The sequence below is a fragment of the Bos grunniens genome, chromosome 22 (genome assembly GCF_055505025.1).
Source record: "Bos grunniens cultivar Pamir isolate PY7600 chromosome 22, Bosgru_T2T1.0, whole genome shotgun sequence".
Lineage (NCBI taxonomy): Eukaryota > Metazoa > Chordata > Mammalia > Artiodactyla > Bovidae > Bos > Bos grunniens.
In genome coordinates, this window is record NC_141186.1 from 55,439,705 (window position 1) to 55,466,728 (window position 27,024).

A 27,024-nucleotide genomic window follows, 5' to 3' on the forward strand; every position below is an offset into this window, starting at 1 on the left:
ATTGGAGTTTCAGCTTCAACGCCAGTCCTTCCAATGAACACCCAGGATTGATCACCTTTAGGATGGACTGGTTGGAGCTCCTTGCAGTCCAAGGGACTCTCAAGAGTCTTCTCCAACACCACAGTTCAAAAGCATCAATTCTTCTGTGCTCAGCTTTCTTTATAGTCCAACTTTCACACTCATACATGACTATTGGAAAAACCATAGCCTTAACTAGACGGACCTTTGTTGGCAAAGTAATGTCTCTGCTTTTTAACATGCTGTCTAGGATGGTCATAACTTTCCTTCCCAGGAGTAAGCATCTTTTAATTTCATGGCTGCAATCACCATCTGCAGTGATTTTGGAGCCCAATAGTTTAGTTACCCTCATGCTGCTGTTTCTGCTGCTAAGTTGCTTCAGTAGTATCCGACTCTGTGCGACCCCAGAGACCGCAGCCCACCAGGCTCCTCTGTCCCTGGGATTCTCCAGGCAAGAACACTGGAGTGGGCCATTTCCTTCTCCAATGCATGAAAGTGAAAAGTGAAAGTGAAGTTGCTCAGTCGTGTCCAACTCTTAGCGACCCCATGGACTGCAGTCTACCAGGCTCCTCCACCCATGGGATTTTCCAGGCAAGAGTACTGGAGTGGGGTGCCATTGGCTCATAACCTTGCTCAAATCTGTGCCCCGAGTTTCCATCCAGACAGCATCTGTCCATCCTTTGGCCATTGGTTCAAATGGCATTTCCTTGAGGAAACCTTTCCCAACCATCCCAAGCTGGACTGGGATGGATCCGCCTGGGCTTGTGTGGTTATTTGACAGAAGCCTGTCTCCCACCCTCCACCAGGACCTAGGGGTCTGTGACCCGTCTTGTTCCCCATACTGTCTCCAGGACTCAGGACAGTGCCTGGCAAGTAGGAGGAGTTCAATAAACACTGAAGTACAGGTGGAGGTCATGGCATGGGAGCTGGGACCAGTGATGGGGGAGGATGGACCAGTCAAGGAAGTTATCAGGATTCCATGCTTGTGGGTGAGAATGTGGGAAAGAGGCCGGAGCAGTTAGGGTCACCTTTAGGAGACCCCACAATGGATGATAGGCTTGCGTGCGTGCTGTTGCTAAGTCGTGTCCAACTCTTTGTGACCCCATGGACTGTAGCCTGCCAGGCTCCTCTGTCCATGGGATTCTCCAGGCAAGATTACTGGAGTGGGGTCGCTATGCCCTCCTCCAGGGGATCTGCCTCACCCAGGGATGGAACCTGCATCTTCTGCAGCTCCAGCATTGCAGGCGGATTCTTTGCCACTGAGCCACCTGGGGAGCCCATGGCTGATGGGGGTGGGGGTTAATGTGGGGTGGGGGATGGCAAGTCTATTGGCAAATGCCAGCCCTGGGGCCAGAGAGAGGAGGCAAAGAGTAGGCTAGAGAGAGGAGATCCTTTCTGTGAGTCCTTGGGGAACCTGGAGGGAAGGACAGTCGCAGCCCCAATACCAGGAGTCTTTATGAAAGGGGTCAGGGGTCAAGGGGAAGGGAGGGAGGCCTCAGGCACGGGGTGAGCATTGACTGGGAAAGAGGTGTCTCTGTGGAGGACCTCTCAAACCCCAAGACCCGGAAGGAGGGTGGGTATCTGGGGGGTGGGGGTGGGGCGCGCTCAGCTCCCATCCCCGGGTGTTGCTCCAGGCTGTGTTTCCATTCTTAATCATCTGTGTATCCATCTGTCCATCCACACACTGAGCCAGTTGTGTCTCTACCACCACCATCACCCTACCTCCCGGCAGCAGACAGGGAGTCCTCCCCAAGCCGCACCTCCCTGCCACGTGCACGCATCCAGCCTGGGACCCAGAGCCTGGGCGCTCCAGCTCAAAAACTTCCCGGTGTTAGCAGGCATGGAGGCGTGTGCAGGCATGGAGGCGGGGCGGGGCAGGGGGGGCTGCCCCTGGGAGGAGAGCAGAGAGGGGGCAGGGACGCACCCTCCATCCACCCCGCAAGGGGGCCTGGCGACCTACGGGGAGAGAAGAAGGTGATAGAGAAGAGAGACAGAAGCAGATCGGCAGGGCTGGAAGGAGAAAAGCCCCGAGGGAAATCCTTGTGGCAAAGGACTGGGACCCAGAGACCCAGACAGCCGGGCCGAACCAGGCAAGACACCACCAGACTGAAGGGGAAGGAAGAAGGAGCGTGAGGCGGGCGGGGGGAGAGGGGAGCGGGCGAGGCGGATGGGGCGGGGCAGAGAAGAGAGAAGAAAAGGAGAGGACGCGGGGCGTGGGGGTGGAAACAGGGGAGATGGGGAGAGAGGAACGGAAGCGGGAAAAGGGAGAGGGGAGACGAGGAGGGGAAGGAAGGGGGCGGGATGAAGGGGCCGGAGGGCGGGGCGGCGCGGCCGGCGAGGCGGCGCCCCTCCCCGGGCTGGGCGGGCTCCCGCGCCCCGGCCCCGCCCCCAGCGCTCCCCGCCCCTCTCCTCGCCGCGTCCCCGCGCCCGCCCTCGGAAGACCTAGCGCGCGGCGAGGTTGCGGGCGAGAAGCGCGGAGCTGAGGAACGGAGGAACCCGGGAGCGCAGCGCGGCCCGAGCCCGGAGCGGCCCCGCGCCCGGAGCGCACCGGAGCGGCCGAGCTGCCCGCGCAGCGCCCGCCGCGGGCAGCGCAGCCCCGGCCGCAGGTAGGAGAGGGGCGGCCGGCGTCGGGGCGCCGAGTCCGGGACAGCCGGACGGCGAGGCCGGGCGCCCAGAGCTACTGCTGCGGGCCGGGCGGGATGGGGTCGGGCTCGCCGAGTTTCCACACCCCCGCGCCTCGCCCGGCCTCGGGCCCACAGGAAGGAGCCCGAGGCGCCGCTCCGAGTCGACGCGCACCCGGGCTATCCCTCTGGGATGCGCGAGGGGGCCGGGGGAGCACCCACGAGGGTCACCAAAATCTCCGGCTTTTTTCCAAGAGGTCGCGGGCCCCTTGGCCCCCCACCCCACCCCCAGCTGACTCTGAATTCTGCTGGAGCCGTCGAAGCGCCCGGTTCACCCCCCAGGGGACGGCGGGAGACCCGGGAAAGAATGATAGCGTTTGGCGAGCCGTGCGCCACTTCTCCTTGTGCGGTCAGCTGCGCCGAGGTCGAGCTGGGCCCCTCTTCTGTTCCCTGCGGGCTCCGGGGACCAGGCGACTGGGGAATGGGACACTTCCTTTCTGTCTTCGGCAGCTTAAGCTCTCAAGAAACGTTGGCTAGAAAGCACACCGCAGCTTGGGCTTGAGCTGAGCGCACATAAGTCCGAGCCGCGCTCTCCGAGCAGTGTAGGATTGGGGGAAGGGGGGCGTCCCTGAGGTTTGAAGACTGTGTCTGTCTTCTTGCCTTACATTCTGACATTTATTTTCTGGACACTGGAAAAAGAGGAGACCCTGCCACCCCCCGGGACAATGATCAGCAGGTCTCCATAGGGGGGTCCTCTTGTACCCCCATGTCCCCATGGCTGGCATCTACAGATGCTGTGCTCTAGCTTAGCTTGCTTTTCGGCTAAGGAACCCAGATCCGGCAGCCCCACACGGAGGCTCTGAGCTGATCTCCTCTCCAAACAGACGTGAATCCCCGGGGAGAAAATTAGGGTTTTAAAAGCCCAGTTATAATGCCCAGTGTCTGCCTGATATGGGGCTGGAGCTCTCTGTCCTGTCCCAGGAAGCTCAGCCTTCTCTTCATGAAGAACTGGGGAGGGGGCACTGAATAAAATGGCTCCTGAGCTTTGGTGACACCCCCAAATCAGAGACTCTGTCAGGCTAAGTGAGCCGACTCGGGTCAATCCTGATGGGTGTTCGGTGAGAGAGGGGGGTGTTGGGTGTTGGATATGGCCTAGATTCTCTCATTGGGAACTTTGGAGGAAATGCATTCATAAGATAGCGTGAAATGCAGTACCCCAACTCCGAAATTCCAGAACAAAGGATGTCAGTGGGAACCGCAGGCATGTGTCCTCTGCCTCTTGGCTGTCTCAGTGAAGAGTTGACCCAGCCCCTGCCCTTGTCCTGGCAGAGCAGCCCCAGACTCCCCACCCCAAAGGCAGAGGAGGCTGCAGGTCCCTGGACAAGTGAGAGGGACCTTTTCCCAGGGCAATGGGGCAAAATGGCTGAGCCTCCCTTGAGCCTCAGGAAGAAACTGTTAGGCAGGCTGCAAACAAAGAAACCGCTCTCTACCCAGCCAAGCACTGGCTCAATGGCCAGTCCTTAGAGGACGAACCGTGAGTCCCCGGCAGCGGGAGGAAACCCAGCTTGTCTGGCAGGGCATCTGTAGCGTGGCGCGAGCCTTGAGAATTACAGGAGAGAGGCGGCAGCTGCAGGGGGGAAACGGGAACCGTCTCTGCTGACACTCTGCCTGTTCAGTCCTGGCTGGAGGCTCGGTGAGAAGCAGGGCCCCCTAGGATCTCAGGATGGGGCTGGCAGGGGGCTTCTAGAGGCCAAGGAGGAGGAAATGCAGAGGGTCAAGACAAGGAAGGAGCAGGTCCCTCAAAGCTGAAAGAAGCACAGTTGCTCCGTCTGTCCCTGGTTCTCACGTGCATGGCAACCTGGAGCTCCAATGCTGTGACTCCAATGCAGTTGCCCAGGACGTTGCAGGCGCTCAGTAAGGATCTTAGAATAAAGCCAGCACGGATGGAAGGTGAGGACAGTGTGAGCGTGGGCCTCCCTGTATCACTGAGCAGGAAGGCCATGAAATACAGCCTCTGAGACCACAGCCAGGAACGAACCCGGGAAGAATGGGCTTTGAGCAGGGCTGCGGCCTCTTTCCACAGGTGACCTTGGGTAAGTTCTCGTCTATTTGGGGAGGTGGGGACGGAGTATTGAAAGCTGCCGGGTCCCCAGCTTGTGATTCCTGCAGTGACCTTGTGCAGCAGGTACTGTTCTAACCCCCCAGTTCAGAGGTGAGGAACCTGCGGGACAGAAAGGGAACGTGACTTGCCCAAGGTCACACAGCCAGGAGGAGGCAGGGCAGAGGTTTGAATCCCACTCTTCTTCTCATCTCCAGGCCAATGCTTTGTCCTGTTGATAGGTCTCTGGGCCTTGCTTTCACCTCCACAAAGCAAGGTGGTGGGGCGATGGTCAGGATGACTGACAGTGAGGCCCCTCCGGGCCACCATCCAAGCAGTGGCTGCTCCCCTGCCTTTCCAGCATATGCTGAGAGCAGCTTTCAGTAAAGCACAGCATCAGGCGGCTTCTTGCCTGCACATAAAGACGCTGTTCCCGCACTTGGCTATGAGCTCAGTAGCTGAGATGTCCCAAGTCACTTGGAATTTAGAAATGTCTTTTTGTCCCTTGCGGTGTGTGGATCACAAGCCAAGCATCAACCCCAGTTGATCAATCCTTGCGCCTGCTGCCTCCAGCTCCCCAGCATCCCAAAGTCCACCCTCTTTGTCTTGAGAGCGGGAGGGTGGTACCCAAGCCCCTCCATGTCACCTGGCCTGAAGCCGGCCTAGCACTTCTTCCCTTTGATCACCTGAGCCCTCTAGAAGCCCAGCCAGGGCTCCAATACCAAACCCAGCCAGAGGCTCTTAATCACCTGAGCCCCAGGTGGGGACAGAGAAGTATGTGCTGCCCTTTGCCTGTGTCAGGACTGCCCCTTCATTCAGCCAGGCCAAGCTGCTTGAACAGCAGGCAGAGCATGCCTGCCATGATGAAAGCAACTGCAAAGAGCCCCTGCAAGTCCCCCCAGGCCCCCAGCAAGAACATCAGATGCTCAGCTGCTGCTCTGTGGCATCCCTGGCGCCAGCTCCCCAAGTGAGCCCAGGACCGGGGTGGGCTGGGGGGGTGCACTTGGTGCCACCCATTCTCTGGAAGGTGGTGGGAAAGGGCATGGTACTTGAGGAAATGCTGGGAAGCCCCATGTGGACCCCAAGATAGGGCTTCCCGGGAAATGTGCCTTTGTGAGCCTTACGAACATCCAACATCTTTACCCTGAGCTCACCTGAGGGCCTCCAGAGCAGAGGTAGAGATGGAATGAGCGGGGAGCCGGCTAATAGCCGAGACAGGGTTGCCTGGCACGGACCGTAGGTGTGAATGCAAGCTGTGATATTTCAGCACAGACTTGGATTCAGTCATAAACAGGAGAAAAAAAGAAACTCCACGAAATGTGGTTCCAGTGATAATCTCATCAATAAACAGTCACGGCTAAGAGTCAGTGATATGCCAGGGGGCTGTGCTGTGTGCCTTCCTGATAGAACTGTGTCTCGTTTCCACAAAACCTCGTGAACTCCATAGTGGAATATGGTCCCTGGACCGATGAGGAAACTGAGACGGAGAGAGGTGAAGGCACCAGCTGCAAGACCACTGGGCTAGGAGCTGGCCCGGGAGCCCAGGTGCAGCCACGTGGTACTGACGCCCCTGCCACGGAGAAGGCCCTGACCCTGACTGCATGGCCAGGACCATGACACCCTGTTTAAGGAGCTGCCCGTTAGGAAGCACCTTGCAGTTCATCCCATCAATTGAGCTTTGCCCCAGCTCAGGAAGCTGGTAGTGTGATCGCTGCTCTTTGCTAGCTGGGGAGGTTGAGGTACAGAGAGATGAATTTGTACCCAAGGTCCCTTGGCTGCTAAGTGGCAGAACTGGGGTTCATGCCCAGGTGCCCCCGTAATATACAGCATATTTGTGAACTGTGCTTTAGATTCACTTAAAGCTGGTGTTGATATCGTGCACCCAGCCACATTGCCCTGACTCTCAGGTGCTCCCCCCAACCCCAACTTGTCACCACCTTCTTGCTGCTCTGGAAGTCCCCAGGAGCAGCTGAGGAAGCCATCAGCTCTGTTTACCGTGATCTGACATGACACCAAAGTGGCATGCGATTTGATGCGAGCTGCCTGCAGCGAATGGCCTTCTATTTTTACCTTTCTTACAAATTGGAAATTACAAGGAGGCCAGGTCTTGCGGAGCGATTGGCTGGAGCCCTGTGCAGGCAGGGGGTTGTGCAGCTAGGTGGAACTAGCCACATTAGGGTGCCAGGGGCCCTCCTGGCTGCAGAAGGGGGTCCCCAGCTTCTGGGGCCTGATGGCATCGTGGCAGGCAGGCCGGGCTGGAGGGTGCACGAGTTAGTGGCTGCTTCGGACAGTGATCTGCAGCTCTGCCCACCTGTCAGCTGCATGGTGTCTGCAAGATCGGTATCGCCTGCCAGCTCTGGAGACAACTGCGTTCTGGCCAGAGGGACATTCAAGGTCAGAGATGCCCCGAAAGACACTGACAGCAGGTTGCTTTCATGGCCTTATTGTTTGGTGAGGAGGTTCTGTGCAGGGAGAAGGCAGCGGCCACAAGGAGGGTGAACAGTGACATTTGGTGTCAGTATTGCGGTCTTCTGGAACTTAGTCCTGAGAGCAGTTCATCAGTCAGTCATCAGAACACTTCACAGTGTACAAAAAGAAAAAAAAAAACTCTCTTGTAGTTGTTCTTTCTCTTGCTCCTGTCTGAACTATTCCAGGGGAAGAAAATATGGTCCCTGACAGAGTCCTCTGTCCAACAAAAAGAGTCATTTTCTGTAAGTGACGTCTCAGAAAGCCCTTATCGGAATGACCTTGACTCAAATGCAGCCTCTTTGCACACATGTGAAATACGCACACACTTAATGCTTACACAGACGTGCATGATGTGCTTTCTGTTGAAGTTTGCACTAGCTGGGAGCTCCAGGTGAAAGTAATATTATTATCGTTTCCATTGGTATCTATCTCCACTTTTTGGATGGGGAAACAGGGGCTCAGCAAGCCCTGCACAGCCTCAGCCTGACCTCTGGTTTCCCAGTTGAGGGGAGTCACCTTTCCTAAGCCCAAATCCCAGTTCATCAGGGAGCCCCTTGGAAGGAACCTTTGTGGGAGGCAGGTCACAGCACTGGCGTCGAGCCTGCCAGACAGCGTGGAAAGGCACGGTTGAGGTTTTGGAGGAAAGGGCCGCAGATCCTGTTCTTGCCTGCCCTGAGCTCTGGCCCGCCGCTGACATGTCGTCCATTGTATCCAGTTGGGGTCTGAAGTGGACTTGTTTGGCCGGGGCGCCTGAGCAGTGGCAGTGCCTGGGGACAAGAAGGATGCTTGCTCTCAGGTGCACGAGCACACCAGTGCTCATCTACACGGATTTGAGCTCCAGGGGCCCCGTGAGATCATCCGGAAGGATCTGAGGGCCTTGGTAGCCTGGAAAGTTGTGGGCAGGTGTTTGCATGTGAGCCTCAGGGTGGTTTGGGACCTGCCGTGTGGCTCAGAGTTATGCCCGACCAAGAGGGAAGGGAAGGGGTGGGTAGGGGATGGAAACCACTTGCCCTGGACACTACCCACTTCCTTCTTCCCTCGGACTGCTGCCCACGCTGAAGGTTGTGGAATAGGATGAGGTCTGGGGGAGGCCGGGGGAACTTGAGGGTTTGACATGTCCCCTGGCCGCGTGGCCAGCCCAACCCTGACCAGTGAGGCTGGAGCACCTCCCAGGCATCGACTGTGGCCCGCCCGAGGTGGTGAGAACAGTGCCAGGGGACCACGGTGCCATCCCCATCGGCCGGAGGACGACCCCAAGGTCGATGGAGGTGGGGTTGCTACTCCCTAGTTATACTGCAGAGTTCAAGCCCAGGTCTTGCTGGTGCCAGCCCACTGTGCCTTCCCATGCCATCTGCTGCCTCTGGGGAGCACCCAGGTGGGATCGTCGTGGGGGGAGCCAGCACAAAAGTGACCGCGGCCAGAGGCAGCCGCTTCCCACGTGCTGTGTGCTCCCCATCCTGCGTCCGGCCCTCGTGGCCACCTGAGCCTCGTGCCTCTTAGCGCTCCTGTTGGCTGTCTCCAGAGCTTGTGGTCAGGGACCCACCTATGGTTTTTGTACGTGGGCTTGGGGATGGGGAAGAAGTAGTCTTCCTGAAGGAATCTGAATGCACTTACTGTATTGCACGGACACTCTTTTAACAGATTGGCTCTGCACCGTGTCACCAATTCATCAGATGCATCGGACCCCCAGTTCTGAGCTCTGCCTTTTGACGCAGGCACCAAGCCCAGTATTTTATAAACCATGTCCTGGGGTCTTCAGTAGGTGACCGAGCCCAGGGCGCTCTCCTGGTTGCCCAGGTTGTTCCATCCTGCTGACGGAGACCCGAGGCCTGGGCTTGTAGACCCCAGGAAGTGGTGGGGAGCGCCACCTCCCATGTGGGCTGCCTGGGAGCCTGAGGAATGGTGGGCTGGGTCCTTACCCAATCAGGTCCTTCCCCTTTCTCTGTCCATAAAGCCAAGGGCTTTGGACTGGACGCGTCGATCGGCCGCTCCGTGCGCCCGGTGCCAGCTCTCCGAGCGGGGAAAGGCAGGCTGCATGCCCCACTTCCTCCTCCATTTCCCCCATGACAGCCTCCCCGAGACTAATGACGGGATATAAGGGCCCTTTCTCCAAACGGCAGAGAGTGCCAGTAACGACAGAGCAGATGCAGCACTGTTAATTATGCCGCGGGCATTAAATGGAAACGCCAGCCCCAGAGGAGTTAAATAGCGCCGCTGGGCTGGCCGCGGCTGTGCCCGAAAGCAGTGCCATCAGCCTGTGCCAAGGCAGAGCCACCGCCTCCCCAGCCCTGGAGCCAGCCGGGAGTCACAAAGCCCCCCTCCCCAGCATGGGGTCCGCAGCAGCTCCTTGGAGCTGAGACGTTGGTGGCTGCTCTGGGAGATTTTCTTTAGAGACCTTTGGGGAGGAGGGTGGTCAGAGGCCGATGTGGGCCAATAACGGGACCAAATAAAGCTTTGAGCACGTACTGTGTGCTAGGCCCTACTGTGGGTCATGCAGATAAGCCAAGAGCAGAAACGCCGTCTTCTGAGGTCTGCGGTGCCCCACGTAGTCGGGGACGCAGAGCAAGTACTTAGTTCTTGCTTTTGCTTGTTTCTGTGACTGCTTGAGGGGGAGCCAGAGGCTGCACAGGTGGGGGCCGGAGCTGGCCCGTCGTGGGCTGAATGGGGTAGAAGGGCAAGGCAGGGGGACTGGCTTGCTTCCTGGGCACCGCCAGCCTAGCCTTTCCAGGAGCTGAGCTTCTTTCTTGCTGGTGCTCATGGGCTCCTTTGCCTCAGTTTGTACATCTGCAAATTGGGTTTGAGGTTTCTTCCCACGTGGCTCAGTGGTGTAGAACCCACCTGCCAATTCAGGAGACGTGGGTTCAATCCCTGGCTTGGGAAAGTCCTCTGGAGGAGGGCATGGCAACCCACTCCAATATTCTTGCCTGGAAAACCCCATGGATACAGGAGCCTGGTGAGCTACAGTCCATGGAGTCCCAGAAGAGTTGGACATGACTTAGAGACTAAACAGCAACACATCGGGCACAGTGAGGGCTGTGATGACTGCAGGCAAGCCTGTCTCTGAATGAACCCTAGCCTTGACTGTGGCAGGTCAAGAGATTGCAGAAATGTCTGAAAAGTGGCATTGCAGGGGCAGTAGGAGAGGGTCTGATCACCAAAGGCCGCTTCTGATTCTTCCTGTGGATTGAAAGTGTCACTCGAACCTTCAGACCTCCCCAGTCACTCTGGTTCCCTGCCTCCTGCTTCTTGGACCTTGAAATCAGTCTCTGAGGTTATTCTAGGCCAGGGAAAGTCATAAAAGCCACCAATTTCAGATACCTCTGTTATAGGTGGGTAAACTGAGGCCTAAAGTGGCGGGGTCCAAGGCCCACAGGTGCTAGGACCCGGAGCTCCTTCCCCTGCCCCAAGCCCAGCGCCGCTGTTGAAAAATTATTAAATGAGTTGGTGGAAGGACTCTGGTTGCCATGACAACGCAGCCTGTGTCCTCGGGAGATAATGGCGTTGCACAAGGCAGAATGATGTGTGTTGAATGCTGATTCGGGAGCCGCTCGAGCGAGTGATGGAGTGAGTGGAGGGGACCGTGTCTAGGGCTCGAGCTTCCCCAGAAAAGAGGCTGGGGGTGGGGGGTGGGGATAGCTGCAGGGAAACTGGCTTTGTCTGGAAGCATCCTTGAGGCAGCCTTGCAGGATGGGGTAATTTCCTTCATTTGTGGAGGTGCAGAGTGAGGTGCAGAGGGGTGAAATGACTTCACCATGTCACACACCTGTGCATGAGATGGAGCTGGGCTTCAAAACTCCGGAGCCTGCAGGGAGTCTGGGCTACGGAAGCCCTGGGAGAGGTACAGCCAAGGGGAGGGCAGTGGGTGAGCTGGGGACACTGTACTCGGAGTACCCAGACCTCTCTAGAGACTGTTGAGGAGACTCTGAAACACGGAGCTTTCTGATGGGCTGGGAGCAACAATTCTAGCCTGAGAGGAATGGGAAACAGTAAGTCCAAAGCCCCCCCTCACGCTTCCTAGCTGCGTGACCCTGAGCAAGTCACCTTACCTCTCTGAGCCTCAGTGTCCTCACCTGCAAAATGGGGATACGAACAGATCAACCTCACACGATTGTTATGAGACCAAATAGGGTGGGTAGGCAGAGCACTAGGCCCCACTGCTGAGCATCAGCCAAAGGGAAGAGGCTAGACAGGTATGTTCCCAACCATATATGGGCTTGTAAGATACGGTGTAGAAAGAGTACGTGTAGATGGTAGGAAGAGTGAAATTGGCCAAAACGAGTAGAAAAGCAGTAAATAACGGGGATCTTCATTGCAGGCTTAGTGAATGTCACCAGGACAAACCCACAGCTTCCATCATTAAAAACACGCATAAGTACTCTGTGTTTGGAGGGCATCATCGGTGTATACCTTGCTGTAAACGTACCGAGCCTGAAAACCTGGGCATACACCAGGCTGGGGGAGTCGTGTCTGTTGTGTGCCGCTCTCCAGGTGAGCCCGTGGAAAATAAACACTCACCCACGCTCTTCATCTTTCCATCCCGAACAGCTGGGGCAGTATACTCCCTTCCCTACTTGGGGGTCGGGGAGCATGGGGTTAACGCCCCGAGGAACCCCAAAGTACATCATTTGCATGCTGGCAAAGAGGGGAGGTGAGCTGGCAGACAGCCCCACTCCATTTAGGAAGCAGAAAGAGGGTGCTGGCCTTGGGGTTTGGCTGTTTGAAAAGCACGGGGGAGAGCTAGGATCCTAATGACTTAGAGGCAAGCGACCATTTTGTTTGCTCCAGCTAACCTGTCTGAGCACGTCCACCCCCAGAGAAGCAACCTGGTCCTAGATTCCCTGGAGAGGGTGGGTCGTCTGCTCGCTGCTGCTCCTAAGGCTGGATGCCGGGGTGTGTGCAAAGCAGTGAGCCCAAGCCCCCCACCCCCCCACCCCCAGACTCTGACTGTTCCACCCTCGGTAGGCGGGAGAGGGTTGGGAGATCATTCCGTGGACGGATGAAGACAGTTGACACTTAAGGAGGTTTGAGCAGATGTGCTAATTGCAGGGATAGGTCCCCGTGTCCACTTGGGGACCGTGTTTAGTGAGCAGTTTGCTCTGAGAATTTGGTGTGGTCGGCATTGACAGTGGTTTCACCGTGCCCTTTTATCAACTGCCTGTGGGTTAAGATAACTGTGGGTCCTGCCTGGGACTTCTTTCCCATATCTTGAAAAAACAAGAATAGTAGCCCTAATCAGTTGATATATTATAATTTCTGCCAGGTAACAAGTATTTAGTACGTACCAGGCTCTGTGTGGACCACTTTTCATAGTCTCCCCAGGTAATCCTCATACTGGCCGTAAAAGTAGACATTGTCACCTCCGTATTTGAGAGGTTTCGCTTTCATGCAGCTTCTGAACTCAGACTGAAAACCAGGTTTTCTCACCCTCAGGGCCAGTGCCCTTAAACACTGTCCTATTCCATCCTGGCTCTTGACAAATAAACTTCTGAATACCCTTGACCTCCTGAGCGGAAGTTACTCATGAATTTCTTCATTGTTCCTGGGACTTAAGACCATTTTCTCAATAAAAATCTCATTTCCCCAAATGGATGGTTTCTTCTCCCTACATGGGATTTTTTTTCCTGACAGAAATGGGGTTTGGGTATTCATATGAGGAAGATTTCTTTAGAAAGCTTGGTGAATGAATCAAGAATAGATGCCTTGGCTAAAGTGAGCACTCGTTGGGAGTCTTTCAAAAACAAAATTGGCTTTCTCTTGTAGGAAATACTTGAGACCCAGGAATCTGACCCTTAATCAACTGAAAATACACAGCCTTCTCATTCTTGAAAAATATCCTAAAGCAGTGTCTCTCCAGATTTTTTAAAATCCATCTGAGCTGTATTAAAAGAAAAATAGGATTTGTTGTTTCCCAAATATAAACTCGTAATGCTGACCTCGCTTTTTTAACCAGCCTCCCCCAAATTCTTCATATTTCTTAGGAAAGGGGCAACAATGACCCCTCCTCCGACCACTTTGAGAAGGAGCTGTCTGGCATGACTAGACTGTGCCCTATATATTAGAATTGCAAACTCGAAGGCCATGGAGGGCTGGGTGGGTCAAAGAACTGAGTTAAGAGGTCAGGAGCAAGTGACCGTTGTGGGGGACCTTGTCATAAACGGGTACATACGCACCTTCTCCCCGTCCCCAAAGTGCTCAGCCAGACACACGTGTGGGCCCGTTCTGGCCCACGGGCAGGCGATCGGAGATCCCTGGTAGTTCTTACGATGACTTTGTGTGATCTTAATCTAGTTTGTCTTCGGGACTTCGGCGCGTGCATCTCTAGAGCGGGGCTGAGAAAGCCTGCAGAGGTGTCCAGAGGAGGAAGCAGGGTCGCATGTTGTGGACACTTGGTAAGGGAACCACGGAGCTGCCCACTGTCACCAAAGTCCCGTCCTGTGGCACGGGGTTAGCATTCCACGCCAGCTGTGCATCTGCGGGGGACTAAAAACCGTTTAGTTCCACCAGTCCCCACAGTACTGTGCTTTGCTTCTTCCCGAGTCTGAGTTCTTAAAGGGCCCTCATCCTTATGCCCTTCAGAGTCCTTCAAGCACGTCTTGAACAGGAGGGAAGGCTCCTTTAACCCTTGGTTTTCTCAGCATGCCTTCCAAGGCAAAGAGAGTGTGAAAAGAATGCCAGGCGGGTGTCTTGTCACTCTCTATTTCCTGATCCGAATTCATCCTTTCTGGCCGGGGGAGCAGGGGGTGCTTTTCAGGGGTGTCCCCTGGAGCAGAGCCTCCAGCATTCCCCACACCGGGTGGAGGAAGTGGGGCGGGAGGCGTAGGGCGGTGGGGCAATGAGAGATCCGGTGGTTCTCAGGGGTGCCTGGAGCCCACCCTGGCTCAGCGAGTTAGGACAGCTGGAGGAAGCTGTGGGGGGGAAGCCCCGCGACCTGGTTGCAGTCTCAGCTTTTCAGCCACTTGCCTCCTTGGATTCTGCCTGGGTCTCTGAAACTTTGGCTTCCTCCCTCCTCTCCCTCTTCAGTGTCTTGGGCTTCGCAGGTGGCGCTAATGGTAAAGAATCTGCCTGCCCGCCTGCTGATGGCAGGAGATGGAAGAGACTGCGAGTTCAGTCCCTGGGCAGGAAGATCCCCTGCAGAAGGAAATGGCAACCCACTTCAGTATTCTTGCCTGGAGAATCCCATAAACAGAGGAGCCTGGTGGGCTGCACTTCATGGGGCCTGCAAAGGGTCAGACACGAGTGAGCGAGTGGACATGCACACACAAGCCCCTTCCCTCCCTGGTGTCTCAGGCAGGTCCCAGGAGGTCACCAGAGCAGGGCAAAGAGGAAACCAGCAGTGCCCCGGGTCTCCCTGCTCCCTTCCTTCCTTCCTTCCCTCTCCTCCCTTCTCTTCCTTCTGGCGCCTTCTCCCTGTCCTTCTGCTGCTCTTCTCCAGTCTCTCTCTCTCTCCTTCTAAACCTCATCTTTGGTGTCTGAGGCTTTCCTTACAGGAAGCAATCAAGAACCTGCAAGGCTCACTGAGTGAGCGCATCTCTTCTGATCCTGTGACCTCACGGTGGACCCTGACCCCGCCGGGGCGGGAACACAGACCCTGCAGAAATCAGCAGAAACTCCCAACTGGGCCGGTCCCTTGCTTTCTGGAGAGCCCGTTGTTCAAGCTCACCAGCACACCCCTGCTTTGGCAACGGGAGGGGCGCCACCTTCTCCGCAGCCGATGTTTCTCGAGGACTTGTGATAGCAATGTCCGCACGGTGGGACTCAGGAGAGCGTGTGTGTGTGTCGGGCACTTTGTGAGCTGCCGTGGCAGGGAGCAGAGCAATGTGAAGACCCAGGTCCCATTGGTGCAGAGAGGACCAGTGGAGCTGGAGAGACAGGGTAGAAGGATCAGTTAACTCGTCAGGACAGAAGGCAGGTTGTGTAGAGGGACTGGGCCTTCCCCATCGCCCCCACCCCCAGTCCCAGCTCAGGCACTGTCCCTCCGCCCCACCACATACTCAGCAGATGGGTTCTTGCCATGTCACCATCAGATCAAATCTCCCTTCTTTCAAAGGTCCCCAAGTCCCCCCCGCTCAGTGCTTGCCGTGGGGTTGCTGTTCAGTCACTCAGTCGTGTCCAACTCTGCCACCCCATGGGCTGCGGGCTTCCCTGTCCTCCACTATCTCCTGGAGTTTGCTCAGACTCATGTCCATTGAGTTGGTGATGCCATCCAACTATCTCATCCTTGTCTCCTTACTGTGGGATGGGGGGCTTGGGGGAGAGGTTAAAAGCATGGGAATTGAGCAGATGGCTCCAGATCGTGGACTTGGGCAAGTCCTATCGCCGTCAGTCTCTGTCTCTGCGAGAATTAAAGACGAGCATCCGTGAGATGCATGAAGCTTGCTCAGTCGTGTCTGCCTCTTTGCGACCCCATGGATGATACAGTCCATGGAATTCTCCAGGCCAGAATACTGGAGTGGGTAGCCTTTCCTTTCTCCAGGCAACTTCCCAACCTGGGGATCGAACCCAGGTCTCCCACCTTGCAGGCAGATTCTTTACCAGCTGAGCCACAAGGGAAGCCCAAGAATACTGGAGTGGGTAACCTATGCTGTCTCCAGTGGATCTTCCTGACCCAGGAATTGAACTGGGGTCTTCTGCATTGCAGGCAGATCCTTTACCAACTGAGCTCTCAGGGAAGCCCACTGAACTAAACCACCAGATAAACCTTTGGCATGATCGCTGTTCTTGCTCCAGGATGTGGCGCACCCCCTTCTCCTGCTTCAGAGCCCTTGACCGTAGCTGCCACCTCCCCAGCCAGGCTCCCTAAGGGACCCCAGATTCTTGCCAGCCAGACCAGGTCCCTCATTGTCTGTAAGCACATTTTGCCGTGTCCCCATCCGCTCCGCCTGGGGTGCACTAGAAGTGTTAGGCTTGGGGAGAGGAGCAAAGGTTCCAGTCTGGCTTCTCTTGCTGTGATTATAGAAAGAATGTCCCAGCCAGCCCTGATGCCATCGTCTCCCGGTTTCTTGCCTGAATCCAGCCCCCGGCCGCAGCCGGGCGCCATCCCCCCCTTCTTTGGGCTGTGGGAGAACTTCCCCGAGTGGATGTCGCTTATCTGCACACCCACCTGTCACCAGCGCTTGGTGGTGGCAGGACCCAGACTCCAGCTGGCGTCTGGATCGCTCTGCACCCAGCATGGGACCCAGCTCCCTGGAGGTGCACCGTCGATCCTGGTTGGATTGGATTGAAAATTGCCTCGACAAAGCGAGGTGCACAGTCAGACATTGCAGACAATTAGGGACTCGAACAGATGTTAGCAGACTGTGGACCATGTGAGCGAGGCAGGCGGGCTGAGATGAGAAGCAGGATGAAGTCAGAAGGGTGCTCCGGGCCAGAGCCTGAGTCCTCTCCTCGTGCATGGAAGGAGACCAAAGCACAGAGTGGTAAAGGGCCTGGCTCGATATCACACAGCCCGTAGCGTGCAGAGTGAGGATTCAGACCCGGGTCTGCAGACTCCAGAGCCTCAAGCTGACTTCGCGTCCTCCTCTCCCGGCCCCTAGAAAGGCCTGCTTTTCTGCGAGCACAGGCTGTGTCTGCAGGCAGAGGAGAGCTGGGGACTCCTACGGGGATTGCCACCGCTGGGCCAGCTGCCTCCCAGGGGGCTCTCTTTAGAGCCCAGCTCGGGGGCCTGCTGATAGCTGCTCAGCTGGGATCCCACATGACCCCTTGTTGGCTCCCAGGACACCATCAGGGTTTGCCCGGTCTGACCATGGGGACCAGTTAGCCTTCACGGAGCCAGACCTTGGGGAGGTAGAGTCCTCAGCCACTCTGGGCTCCTTGTCCTTGGGGGTTTGCTCTGGAGGGAATTACATTCTCTCCCACCCTAAAGGTGGGCCTTGCAGGGGGAGTTCTGCAGGCATCCAACTAGAGAGAGCGGAGTGGGCTGGTTAAGGATATGGACACAGGAGACCAGCTGCCTGGGTTCCAGCCCTGGCCCCCCTAGTTTCTAGCTGGGAGACCTTTGGCAAGTCCCTTTCTCTCTCTCTGCCTTGGTTTACCCATCAGTAAAATGTGGGGGAGGGGTGAGAGTGGCAAGTTATTGAGCTGGCTAGCATCTTATGGGAAAACTTGGACAAACTTTTTGACCAACCCAGTGCTCTCCATAAAGCGTTTAGAGCACGCCCTGATGTGTTAAGTCCCCAGCTCACTTTCTTCTCGTACTTCAAGCTCTTCTTTCTCCTTCCTTTGTTAATGAAAAGTTGGGGACGGTTCCTGTGTGTATTCACAGACAGAAGAGCAGCATGACTTATTTCTCCTTTGCGTGGATGGCATCACTGACTCAATGAGCATGCATTTGAGCAAGCTCCAGGAGTTGGTGATGGACAGGGAAGCCGGGCATGCTGCAGTCCACGGGGTCACAAGGAGTCAGACATGACTGAGCATCTGAACTAACTGATGGATTTAAGAAGCCTGCAGCAGTGAAAGCTGATCTTTTTCTCGCTCTGGTTGCTGGGGTGGGATGTCCTCTAACCTCATAATTTCTGATTTGAGAGGCACCCTAGAAAACCAGACTTCCAGGCTTTCTGAGGCTGCAGGCAGGAGGGCTTGCACCTCAGTTTTCTTCCCTGTAGCACACTGAGAGGCCAGGCAAACACTTCTTCATGCCAATACCTCTCTTCCTCCAGAGAGCCCACAGGCAGGCTCGGAAGGTCAAGGGCCACGTCCATGCGCTTCAGAGCATTTCACACAGACCAGTGTCCAGGAGGCACCTGCCAAGTGAGCAGAGGGCCTGGGTTAAACCCTCTGTGACCTTGGGCAGGTTATTTGACCTCTCTGAGCCTCAGAACCATCATCTGCAAAATGGAACTAATAATCATTTTAGCGTCACTGTATTACGGTTTGCTAGGCCGGGCCCAGGACTGGAAAATCTCAACCCAGTGGTCATCATGTATAAAGTAGTTACCATTGGCCCCATTTCCTGACGAAGAAACAGACAGTTTGAGGAATTACGTGGCTTACTTGAAAGTCAGCCTGGGATGTTGTGGAGGAGCGGCATTAAATACTGTGGAGAAGCGCGCCTGGAACTGCAGATGGCCGCTCGGGGTTGTCGAGGCAGCCGAGGGGTTTGCACCAAGATGCGGACCTCCCTTGCTTCATCTCCGAAGTGAGAGTGTGCAGGGGGCTGAGACCTGGGGGCTGTGGGGGTCTGTAAGGCCGTATGACTCCTGTTCTGTGTGACCTTGGACCAGCCCCCAGCCCTCTCTGGGCCTTTGTCTTCATCTGTAGACTGCTGCTGTAGATCAAGTCAGGATCAGGAAGGAGGCTGGCTGCCTTGGTCCCAGCCCCAAGCCCCGCTTGGACTGAGTCCAAGGATGAGGGCCTAATATCTGGACTCGCAGGCATCCGTTTTGCCAGGCAAAAGGTTGACTTCTCACCCCCAGACTGGGCTCTGGTCTCTGGGGCCAAAGTCCTGAGGCTTGGGAGACCCTCTCCAGCTTTTCCATCACAGAAGCTTCTCCAGGGAGCCTTCCCTGACTTGCAGGGTGATTCATAGCAAGGGCTGCCCACAGCACCTGCCTTTCACTGCACAGTCCAGCCTCCCTCTACCCTTTCTGCACTGAGCATCAGCTATTAATTGGGCCACTTTTATATGATGGTTTTCAATTACAAAGCAAGCACTTGCGTGGCTATTCATCTCTCTGAATGGCAATCTAAGCTGCTCTGTATCGAGTACTTCCTGTGCGCCAGGCCCTCTGCTTCCCTTAGAGTCATCATATCACTTCAGAGTCGACACAGTGATCCTGTGAAATACAGGGGTCCAGGTTTGCAATAAGGAAACTGAGGCTCAAGCAAGGTAAACATCTAGCTCCTGGTCACCCAGGGATTTGACTCAAACTCCGTGAGATAATCAGGGTCACCCATAACCTACACCCTTGGAAGCTGCCGTGGGCACCTGAATCCCGGGGACACTTGTTAAAATGCAGCTTCTGGGATTCCCTGGTGGTCCAGTGGTTAAGAATTCACCTTGGAATGCAAGGGACATGAGTTCAATCCCTGGTCTGGGAGGATCCCACGTGTCTCAGAGCAACCAAGCCTGTTCACTGCAGCTAGAGAAGGCCCAAGCGCAGCATGGTTCAGTTCAGTTCAGTCGCTCGGTCCTGTCTGACTCTTTGCGACCTCGTGGATTGCCGCATGCCAGGCTTACCTGTCAATCACCAACTCCCGGAGCTTGCTCAAACTCACGTCCATCGCGTCAGCACAGCCAGAAGTAAATAAATAATTTTTTTTTCTTTAATGCAGCTTCTGATTCCATGGGTCTGGAGCAGAGTCCAGGACTCTGCATTTCTAACAGTCTGCCCTCAGAGAAGCACACTTTGAGTAGCAAGTCTCTGAGTAGCTGAGCCATTTGAGTTGAGATGCCTCTACAGTAACTACCCCAGGGTGGCAAGCCTCAGTTTACCCATCTGTCAAATGGATGACATAGGCCTCGGCTTCTTGAGGTGAGGTGAGGACTGGCAGACCTAAGACCTGTGAGATAAGTGCCTGGCACGAAAGAGGTGTTCAGTAGATGCCGCTGTTCTCCCTTCACTGGAACTGTTATGGGTCTGGGTGCACAACAGATGCCCAGTAAAGCCTTGTGCAATGGGCCGAGCCTAGCGTTTCTTCTTAAAAAGCAGAGAATAAACCATTATGTTTCCCGTTGGCATGCAGCCAAACCCAGTGTTAATTTTTTTCTTGAACCGCAGAGTTTCAGAAAGGAAGAAAAGTGAGTAGAGCAGCGAATGCGGTCTGGAGCAAGCCTCTGTAATTTCTGTAATCACAGAACGGGAAGCAAAACAAAGCAGGGGTGCAAGTGCTCGCAGCATCATGGGAGGAAGTGGCCCCTCCCTGGCCCGTTGCTCCCCCTCCGCGCCCCTGCAGAGTGCCCCCCCTCTCCGGCTCCCAGTGGGTTCTGGGCCCAGCCCCGGCCCTAGACAATGGCAGCCTGAGACTCCGTCTTGGCCTTTCTGCCTCTGCCTAGGTCCCCACCCCACGCAGCCGCTCTGCCCATCCCTCTGATGCAGCAGCGGGACAGAGGGGGATTGTCCCAGGCAGCTGCCATGCCCTCCCCTCCCCCCAGCCTGCCATCTGGCCCTGGCGTTGGACTGCTTACCACCAAGCCTCCAGCAAGGCCCGGGGGCCACGCCTCCAAAGTGGATCCCCCACCACTCCTCACCAGCTCTGGCCTCGCCTTGCAGCCAGGGTTCAAGTCACCATTATCCCTTGCCTAGACTCTCAGCTCTTAAGGAGCCTTCCCACATCCACCCTTGCTGCTCTGCAGCCTCTCCTGGGCAGCCAGAGAGGACTCCTAAATGTAAGTCAGGCCAGCCCTGCCGCTGTGTCCTCCACTTTCTCCCTTCCCCTTTATAATGGAATCTGAGTTTCTTAACCATGGTCGCTGAGACCTTGCATGATCTTGCCCCTGCCTGCCTCTAACTAGAACTGTCCCATCCTTCCCTGGACTCCCGCCCCCCTGGCCTCCATGCTGGCTCTCAATCATGCCAAACTTACACCTGCCTCGGGACCTTTGCACTTACTCTTTCCTCTGCTTGAAATGCTGGATCCAGGACAATCACATTTCTGGCTCCTGATTCAAACTGGAAAAAAAAATTTTTTTTTCTTCAGGCTAAATAATAAAACAAGCCCCAGGGCCAGTTGTGACCCAGTTTGCCTGATCTAGAGCTTCCAAATGCAACATGTTGTCTTTTCCTTACAAAGCATGCTTCCTGCTTGGTTTGGCCTCATTTTTATCAATGGCTTTAAGACCTTGTCAAAGAGCATGTCAAGGAAGCATGGAACATCATGGGAACATCTTGAGCATCTTTCTGTCTCGAATCTCTTTCTCTAACACCATCCCTCACAGAGCCTCCCGGAGGGAGTCCTCTTCTGTAATATGAACTGGATCCCACTGTCACCCCATCCCACCCCTGAAGTCGGTCCCCCTAAGTTCCCTAGCCTGAGTTTTGAGGCCGTTCACAAGCTGACCTTCCTAGCTTCAAACCTCCCAACCTTTGTTTATGGATTTCCCTCTACTGCGGATACCATTTCCCTCTTTTTGAGCCTAACGACCGCATATACAGCCTTCAAAGCCCAGTTCAAATATCCCTTCACCTGGGACACCTTCGCTGGCTGAATTAAGTCATTCCTTTTAGGCCTGTCTGCTTCATATACTCTTGCTGCACTGACACAGAGTATTAGGAAGAGCTGTAGCAGAGCTGTTTCTCTTTAGACGCCGTGACCTTGTGAAGGTCATGGATCTTGTCTTGTTAATCCTTGCCATCCGAGTGTCCAACCCAGCTCCATGCACACATTAGGCCCTCAGTAAATACTTACACAAGAGAATCTTATCTGCTGGTACCTGTCAGTTCACTGATTAACACTCTGGTGGCCGTGTGTAGCTCAGAATGCAAAACGCTTGGAACAACAGTTCTCCAGTTCCATCACCAGTTCTTGGCACGTGCTCAGTAAATGCTTGAATGAATGGATGAAGGCGTGCAGGAGTAGGTGATGAATACAGAGGACTCATTGCTTGTGGTCTCACATTAACTGTACCCTTTTGAATGCTGCTTTGCTGGAGTCCAGTTAATGACAGAGCTGGAGGAATATGTAGCTGGATTCTTGGTCCGTAGAACATTGCCACCTGGTGAGGAAGAACTGGGAGACACATGTCTTGGCAACATGCCTCAGATCCAGACACGGTGAGGCCTGTCCTTCCACCGGCTCCACCAGCAGATAAAAGAGGAGGAGGGAAGAGACCTGCGGAGCCATCCTCCAGAAACCCTGGAGCTGCAGAGCACGGGCGCTCCTTTCAGGAAAGATGAGGTGACAGCAGCGGGAAGGTTGCTTCTGCTTCAGAGAGCGTTCATCTTGTTGAAACACGGGTTCCCTTACAGTAAACAGGCACGTGCCTGTGCTTTCTACGTGCTGTTCTTTGCAATGGGGAGGTGACAGGTGAACCAGCTGGGTCAGGAATTAAAGTTCCCCGAGCAGCAGGGCATGAATACTGAGGGGGTTTCCTAGAACAGCTCTGGGTTATTAGCGCAGGGTCCCAGGCTTTCTCATGAGTGTGTGTGCTCAGTTGTCTTGCGACCCCGTGGACTGTAGCCCGCCGGGCTCCTCTGTCCATGGTATTTCCAAAGGCAAGAATACTGGAGTGAGTCGCCACTCCCTTCTCCAGGGGATCTTCCCAACCCGGGGATTGAACCCATGTCTTCCTGCATTGCAGGCTGATCCTTTACCACTGGGCCACCTGGGAGTCCTTTTTTCACCAGTGGGGACCTTTTATCGTTTTCTTCCCATCTGTAAGATGTTCTGGATTCTTTTTTTTTCTTACCAGATTTTATTTACTACAGAATAAGATTTATTTTTATTAACCAAACATTCAAAGCTACCATTGCTGGCTTCTGATTGGCCCAAGGTGATCAGCTAGACCACTCTGAGCTGGTATAAAAACAGCCCAAAGCAAAGGGCTTGACATTTTTATTAACTAGTATTCCCACGGCAACTAAAGGTTGATGTCTATCCAGCTTCTGAAAATGCTTCAAGTCGCTCCAGGGCCTGAATAATAAGCTCTCAATAAATGTTAGCTGCTATTCTTATTACTGCTATTATTGTTATATCATGATCATCATCTTTGTGGCCTTCTGGGAAGCAGAGAACACGAGATTAAGAGCCACGATCTGTACACGGATGGGAGCAATCACAATGCTAATGGCCGAGATTCCCTTTACCCTCACTGTGAGCTGGGCGCACTTTCCCATGCTTTGCAGGCACGTCTCATTTGATCTTCCCCACAACCCTGGCAGAGAAGATTTTCCCCTCGGTTTACCAAAGAGGACAAAAGAGGTGACATAGTTTGCCCAAGGTACGTGTTGCAGGGATCCCTATGGTCTGTCTGAGTTAGCCCCAGGCTGGTCCTTGCAAGGAGGGCCTTCTCAGTGTGACTCTGCAAAAAAAAAAAAAAAAAGCATCAGTTGTATTAATTCCTGCTTTATTATGTGCTTGATCCTGGAAGACTCCACATTTGGTGATGTGGCTTCTCACAGGAAAGTTACAGACATTGGGCTGAATCTCAGTACTCTCCCCAGTTCTGGAAGTTGCATGGACGTCTTCCTCATGAAGAGGTCTTGGGAGCAGCTGCTATCTTTGATCCTCCCAGGCTTGGCATGAGAAGGTCTTCAATATACTCGTGGAGGAGACGACGGACTAAACCTGGAGAACCGGAGCGTGCCTCGCCCAGCCCTGAGTGGTTCTCTCGGAGGATGTACACACCCACCCACTCTGTTCATCACGTCCTGCCATCTTTCCGTCTGTCTCCCCAGATGGAGTCAGACGATCCTGTGGCCCAGTGCACGCATCAGTGCCCAAAGCCTGGTAGATTTTGGAGTTTGGTTGGAGTTGAGTCTCTGATAACCAACAAGTAAACACAGAGTGGAGGCCTGAAGCTGGTGTTCCCATGGGACACAGAGGGTGTGTGCAGAAATTTCAGGATTAGAGCAGAAGCCAAGGTAAGCGAAGCGGGGGATTTATTCTACAACCGTGAAAGTGTTAGTTGCTCAGCCTCCTGTCTGACTCTGCCACCCCCATGGACTATAGCCCGCTAGACTTTTCCATCCACGGGATTCTCCAGGCAAGAATACTGCAGTGGGTTGCCATTCCCTTCTCCAGATCTTCTCGACCCAGGGATTGAACCCGGGTCTCCTGTATTACAGGCAGATTCTGTACCATCTGAGCCACCAGGGAAGCCCCATTACAACCGTGGAGATGCTTTATAAACTCTAAGAGCAGTAGCCCATCTTAAGGACGCCTGAAACTGCAGAATAGAATGCCTTAAAGACCATTTGTCTTTTGATCTCTGATTTCCTCCCGGCTCAGCAAACCATCTCTCTCTGCTGCTCCGAGGACAAGGTGGGCAAAGACGGCTGCCTCAGAGTTCCCAAGTGGAGGGGGAGACTGCCTTTTTCCTCCAATTGCCAGGGAGGGAGCCTTGATTGATTGGTAGGATCAGGTGACTAGCCCTGGTGCAAAATGGTTGGATCCTTTTTGAACAAATATGGAGGCTGGTACCTACAAGGTCAAATTGTGGAGACAGTTAAGGGCATCGTTGTCTTTTAACAGTTAATGGTTGATGCTTCCTCCCCCAAAGAGGGTTGGCTTCAGCCTCTCCCCACTTGCCTGAGGCTTCTCTGTCCCCTGGACTTGCTGGTAGACCCCAGAAGCAGCTGCCTCTGGCCAGTCCTGATGTTTAGGGGGCAGTCACCCCGGCCTGAGACTAAAGCTTCCCGTGACATTGCTGTGCTCAGGCCGGGGTCTTAGACGGGCACCAGAAACTGGCCTTGAGAACGAGAAGCAGGGCTGGCGGTCAAGTGTGGCTTACTGGAAGGTGGTCTGGCACTCCGTGAACTCTGGGAAGAGACACTGGTGTTTGGTAACTGGGGATGGCATGTGAGGGTGGGAGGGGGGCCCTCATGGGCCGGCGGGGAGGCAGCGAGCTGAGGGGAGGGGCCGCTGGGATAGGGCCAGGCCCACACTGCACGTTGCTTTGGCCCCGCTCCTGCACCCGGAGCCCACTGACCAGCGCCCGTGTGCTCCTTCTGCTCTGAGGGTTCCATAAGTTTATTCTGGTGTTTTATTTTTTCAAACGTGGAATGTTATAGAAACCTAGGAAGGCATGAAGAAGAAACCAGAGCTCAGAAACTACACAATGTGAATATCTTAGGGTATATCCTTCTGGTATTTTAGTTTTGTTTTTTTTTTCTTTAATGAACAGTTTGGCGGGGTGGGGGGGGGCGTGGCAAACATAGGGTCACACTAAATGAACTATCTGGAAACCTACTTTCCTCGCTCTGCCATGTTCTTAACGTGACCTGTGATGACATCTCTACACATGTGGATGGAGGACACAGAAAAATAGCCACTTCGTTTGGTTCCCTAAGGGACCCAGAGGAGCTGGGGCCCCTCTATGGGTTTCTTTTCCCTGATAAAATTATGGAACGTCTTCCTCGCCTCGCCTGTGTGCCCACCCCCCACCGTGGTCCCAGGGGCAGCAAGCCCGCTCCTGCATGTTCCCAGCACCCAGGGGGCCAGCACCTGGTTGCATGTACCCGCTGCGGTCACCTGGCTGGGTGGCTCCCTGGTGCCCGTCCACAGCTCAGATGCTGGCAGGCTGCCTGCACCCCCACTGCCTGCACCCAGGGCTGCCCGCAGCCTGTCTGCCAGCTCACCACCCTGTCTATCCCCTTTGCAGGCTCCCACCCCACGATTGCAGAGGGAACCACCGTGGAGCTGACTCAGCACAGAAAACCATCAGGTAACGTCAACAACCAGACTCCAAACAATCATCAGTGGAGTTCCTTTCTGAACCATTTGGGTGAAAAGCACCTTCATAGCCATTAAAAGTTCCTTTTAGCCATAATTCTATAAGCCAGAGAAGATTAATGCCCCCCCCCCCCATTTTATAGGTGGGGAAACTGAGGCCAGAGCAGTCAAGAGTGGTTTGGAATTTTGGTTGCATTGGGCTACTCTCCGAGCTGGCTTCACAGGTGGTGGTAGTGGTAAAGAACCCACCTGCTGATGTAGGAGACATAAGAGATGCAGGTTCAATCCCTGGGTCAGGAAGATCCCCTGGAGAAGTAAATGGCAAGCCACTCTAGTATTCTTGCCTGGAGAATCCCCATGGACAGAGGAGCCTGGTGGGCTACAGTCCATGGGGGTCACAAAGAGTGGGGCACGACTGAAGCAACTTAGCGTGGACAGTATTCTCTGAGCAGGACACATACATGGCAGAGGGCATGTGTCACAGATGGCCAGCGTTGCTGCAGGCCCAGGAGACGTCAGGCCATACCCTCGCTTGCTGGCCTTAGAAACAAAAGGCACCTTCCTCCTGGAGCAGGAGCTGGTGGAAGGAAGAGGGGAGAGCCCTCTACAGCCCTGGGCTTGTGGGTTATTTCCTTCTGTTATATTGGGGACGCTCTAGGATCTTGATACCTTCAGTGCCTATCGCCCCAACTCTCTGCTCTCCTAGGGTGACCTTGAGCTGCAAAACTGCTGTCCACGTGGACCGGGGCTGACATTGCACGTCCGTCTGCCAGGACCCCTGCATCCAAACTCCGAGACATGGCGACCGACGGCAGCAAGGTGGCCGACGGGCAGATCTCCACGGAGGTCAGCGAGGTCCCCGTGGCCAATGACAAGCCCAAAACCCTGGTGGTCAAGGTGCAGAAAAAGGCGGCAGACCTTCCGGACCGGGACACGTGGAAGGGCCGCTTCGACTTCCTCATGTCCTGCGTGGGCTACGCCATCGGCCTGGGCAACGTCTGGAGGTTCCCTTACCTCTGCGGGAAAAACGGCGGTGGTAGGTGCTGGCCTGGCAACCTCCTGGTGGGGGCAAACCCCGTGGAGGCGTGTTATGGGGTGACCTGGGCGAAATGGGTCCCCTAAAGACTCTGAGGGCTTCCCAGGTGGCGCTAGTGGTAAAGAATCCGGCTGCCAATGCAGAAGACATAGTTTCGATCCCTGGGTCGGGAAGATCCCCTGGAGGAGGAAATGGCAAGCCACTCCAGGATTCTTGCCTGGAGAATCCCATGGACAGAGGACCCTGGGGGGGGCTACAGTCCAAGGGGTCGCAAAGAGTGGGACACAACTGAGCAACTAAACGACAACCAAGACTCCACAGGAAGGGCCAGGCCCCACTTCCTGTTCCTTACCCTTTTCCTAAGAATTCCAAAGGGCGGTAGTCCTCTGTCAGTGATACCAGAGTTCACCTCTACATTTTGCAAAGTGCAGGGCCTGGGTTTGGAGCACAGG

At 55.0% G+C, this 27,024-nt stretch overlaps 1 protein-coding gene across 1 annotated transcript in view; it reads left to right on the top strand.

Annotated features, from left to right (window-relative positions):
* The first annotated feature begins 2,447 nt into the window (after positions 1-2,447).
* SLC6A1 (solute carrier family 6 member 1) overlaps positions 2,448-27,024 on the top strand; it is a 40,047-nt gene continuing 15,470 nt past the window's right edge. Inside the window, exons 1-3 of the mRNA XM_086368927.1 lie at positions 2,448-2,624; positions 25,466-25,528; positions 26,243-26,572. Of these exons, the coding sequence (XP_086225053.1) occupies positions 26,335-26,572 (238 nt within the window). The 5' untranslated portion in view covers positions 2,448-2,624; positions 25,466-25,528; positions 26,243-26,334. The remainder of the gene's footprint in view (positions 2,625-25,465; positions 25,529-26,242; positions 26,573-27,024) is intronic.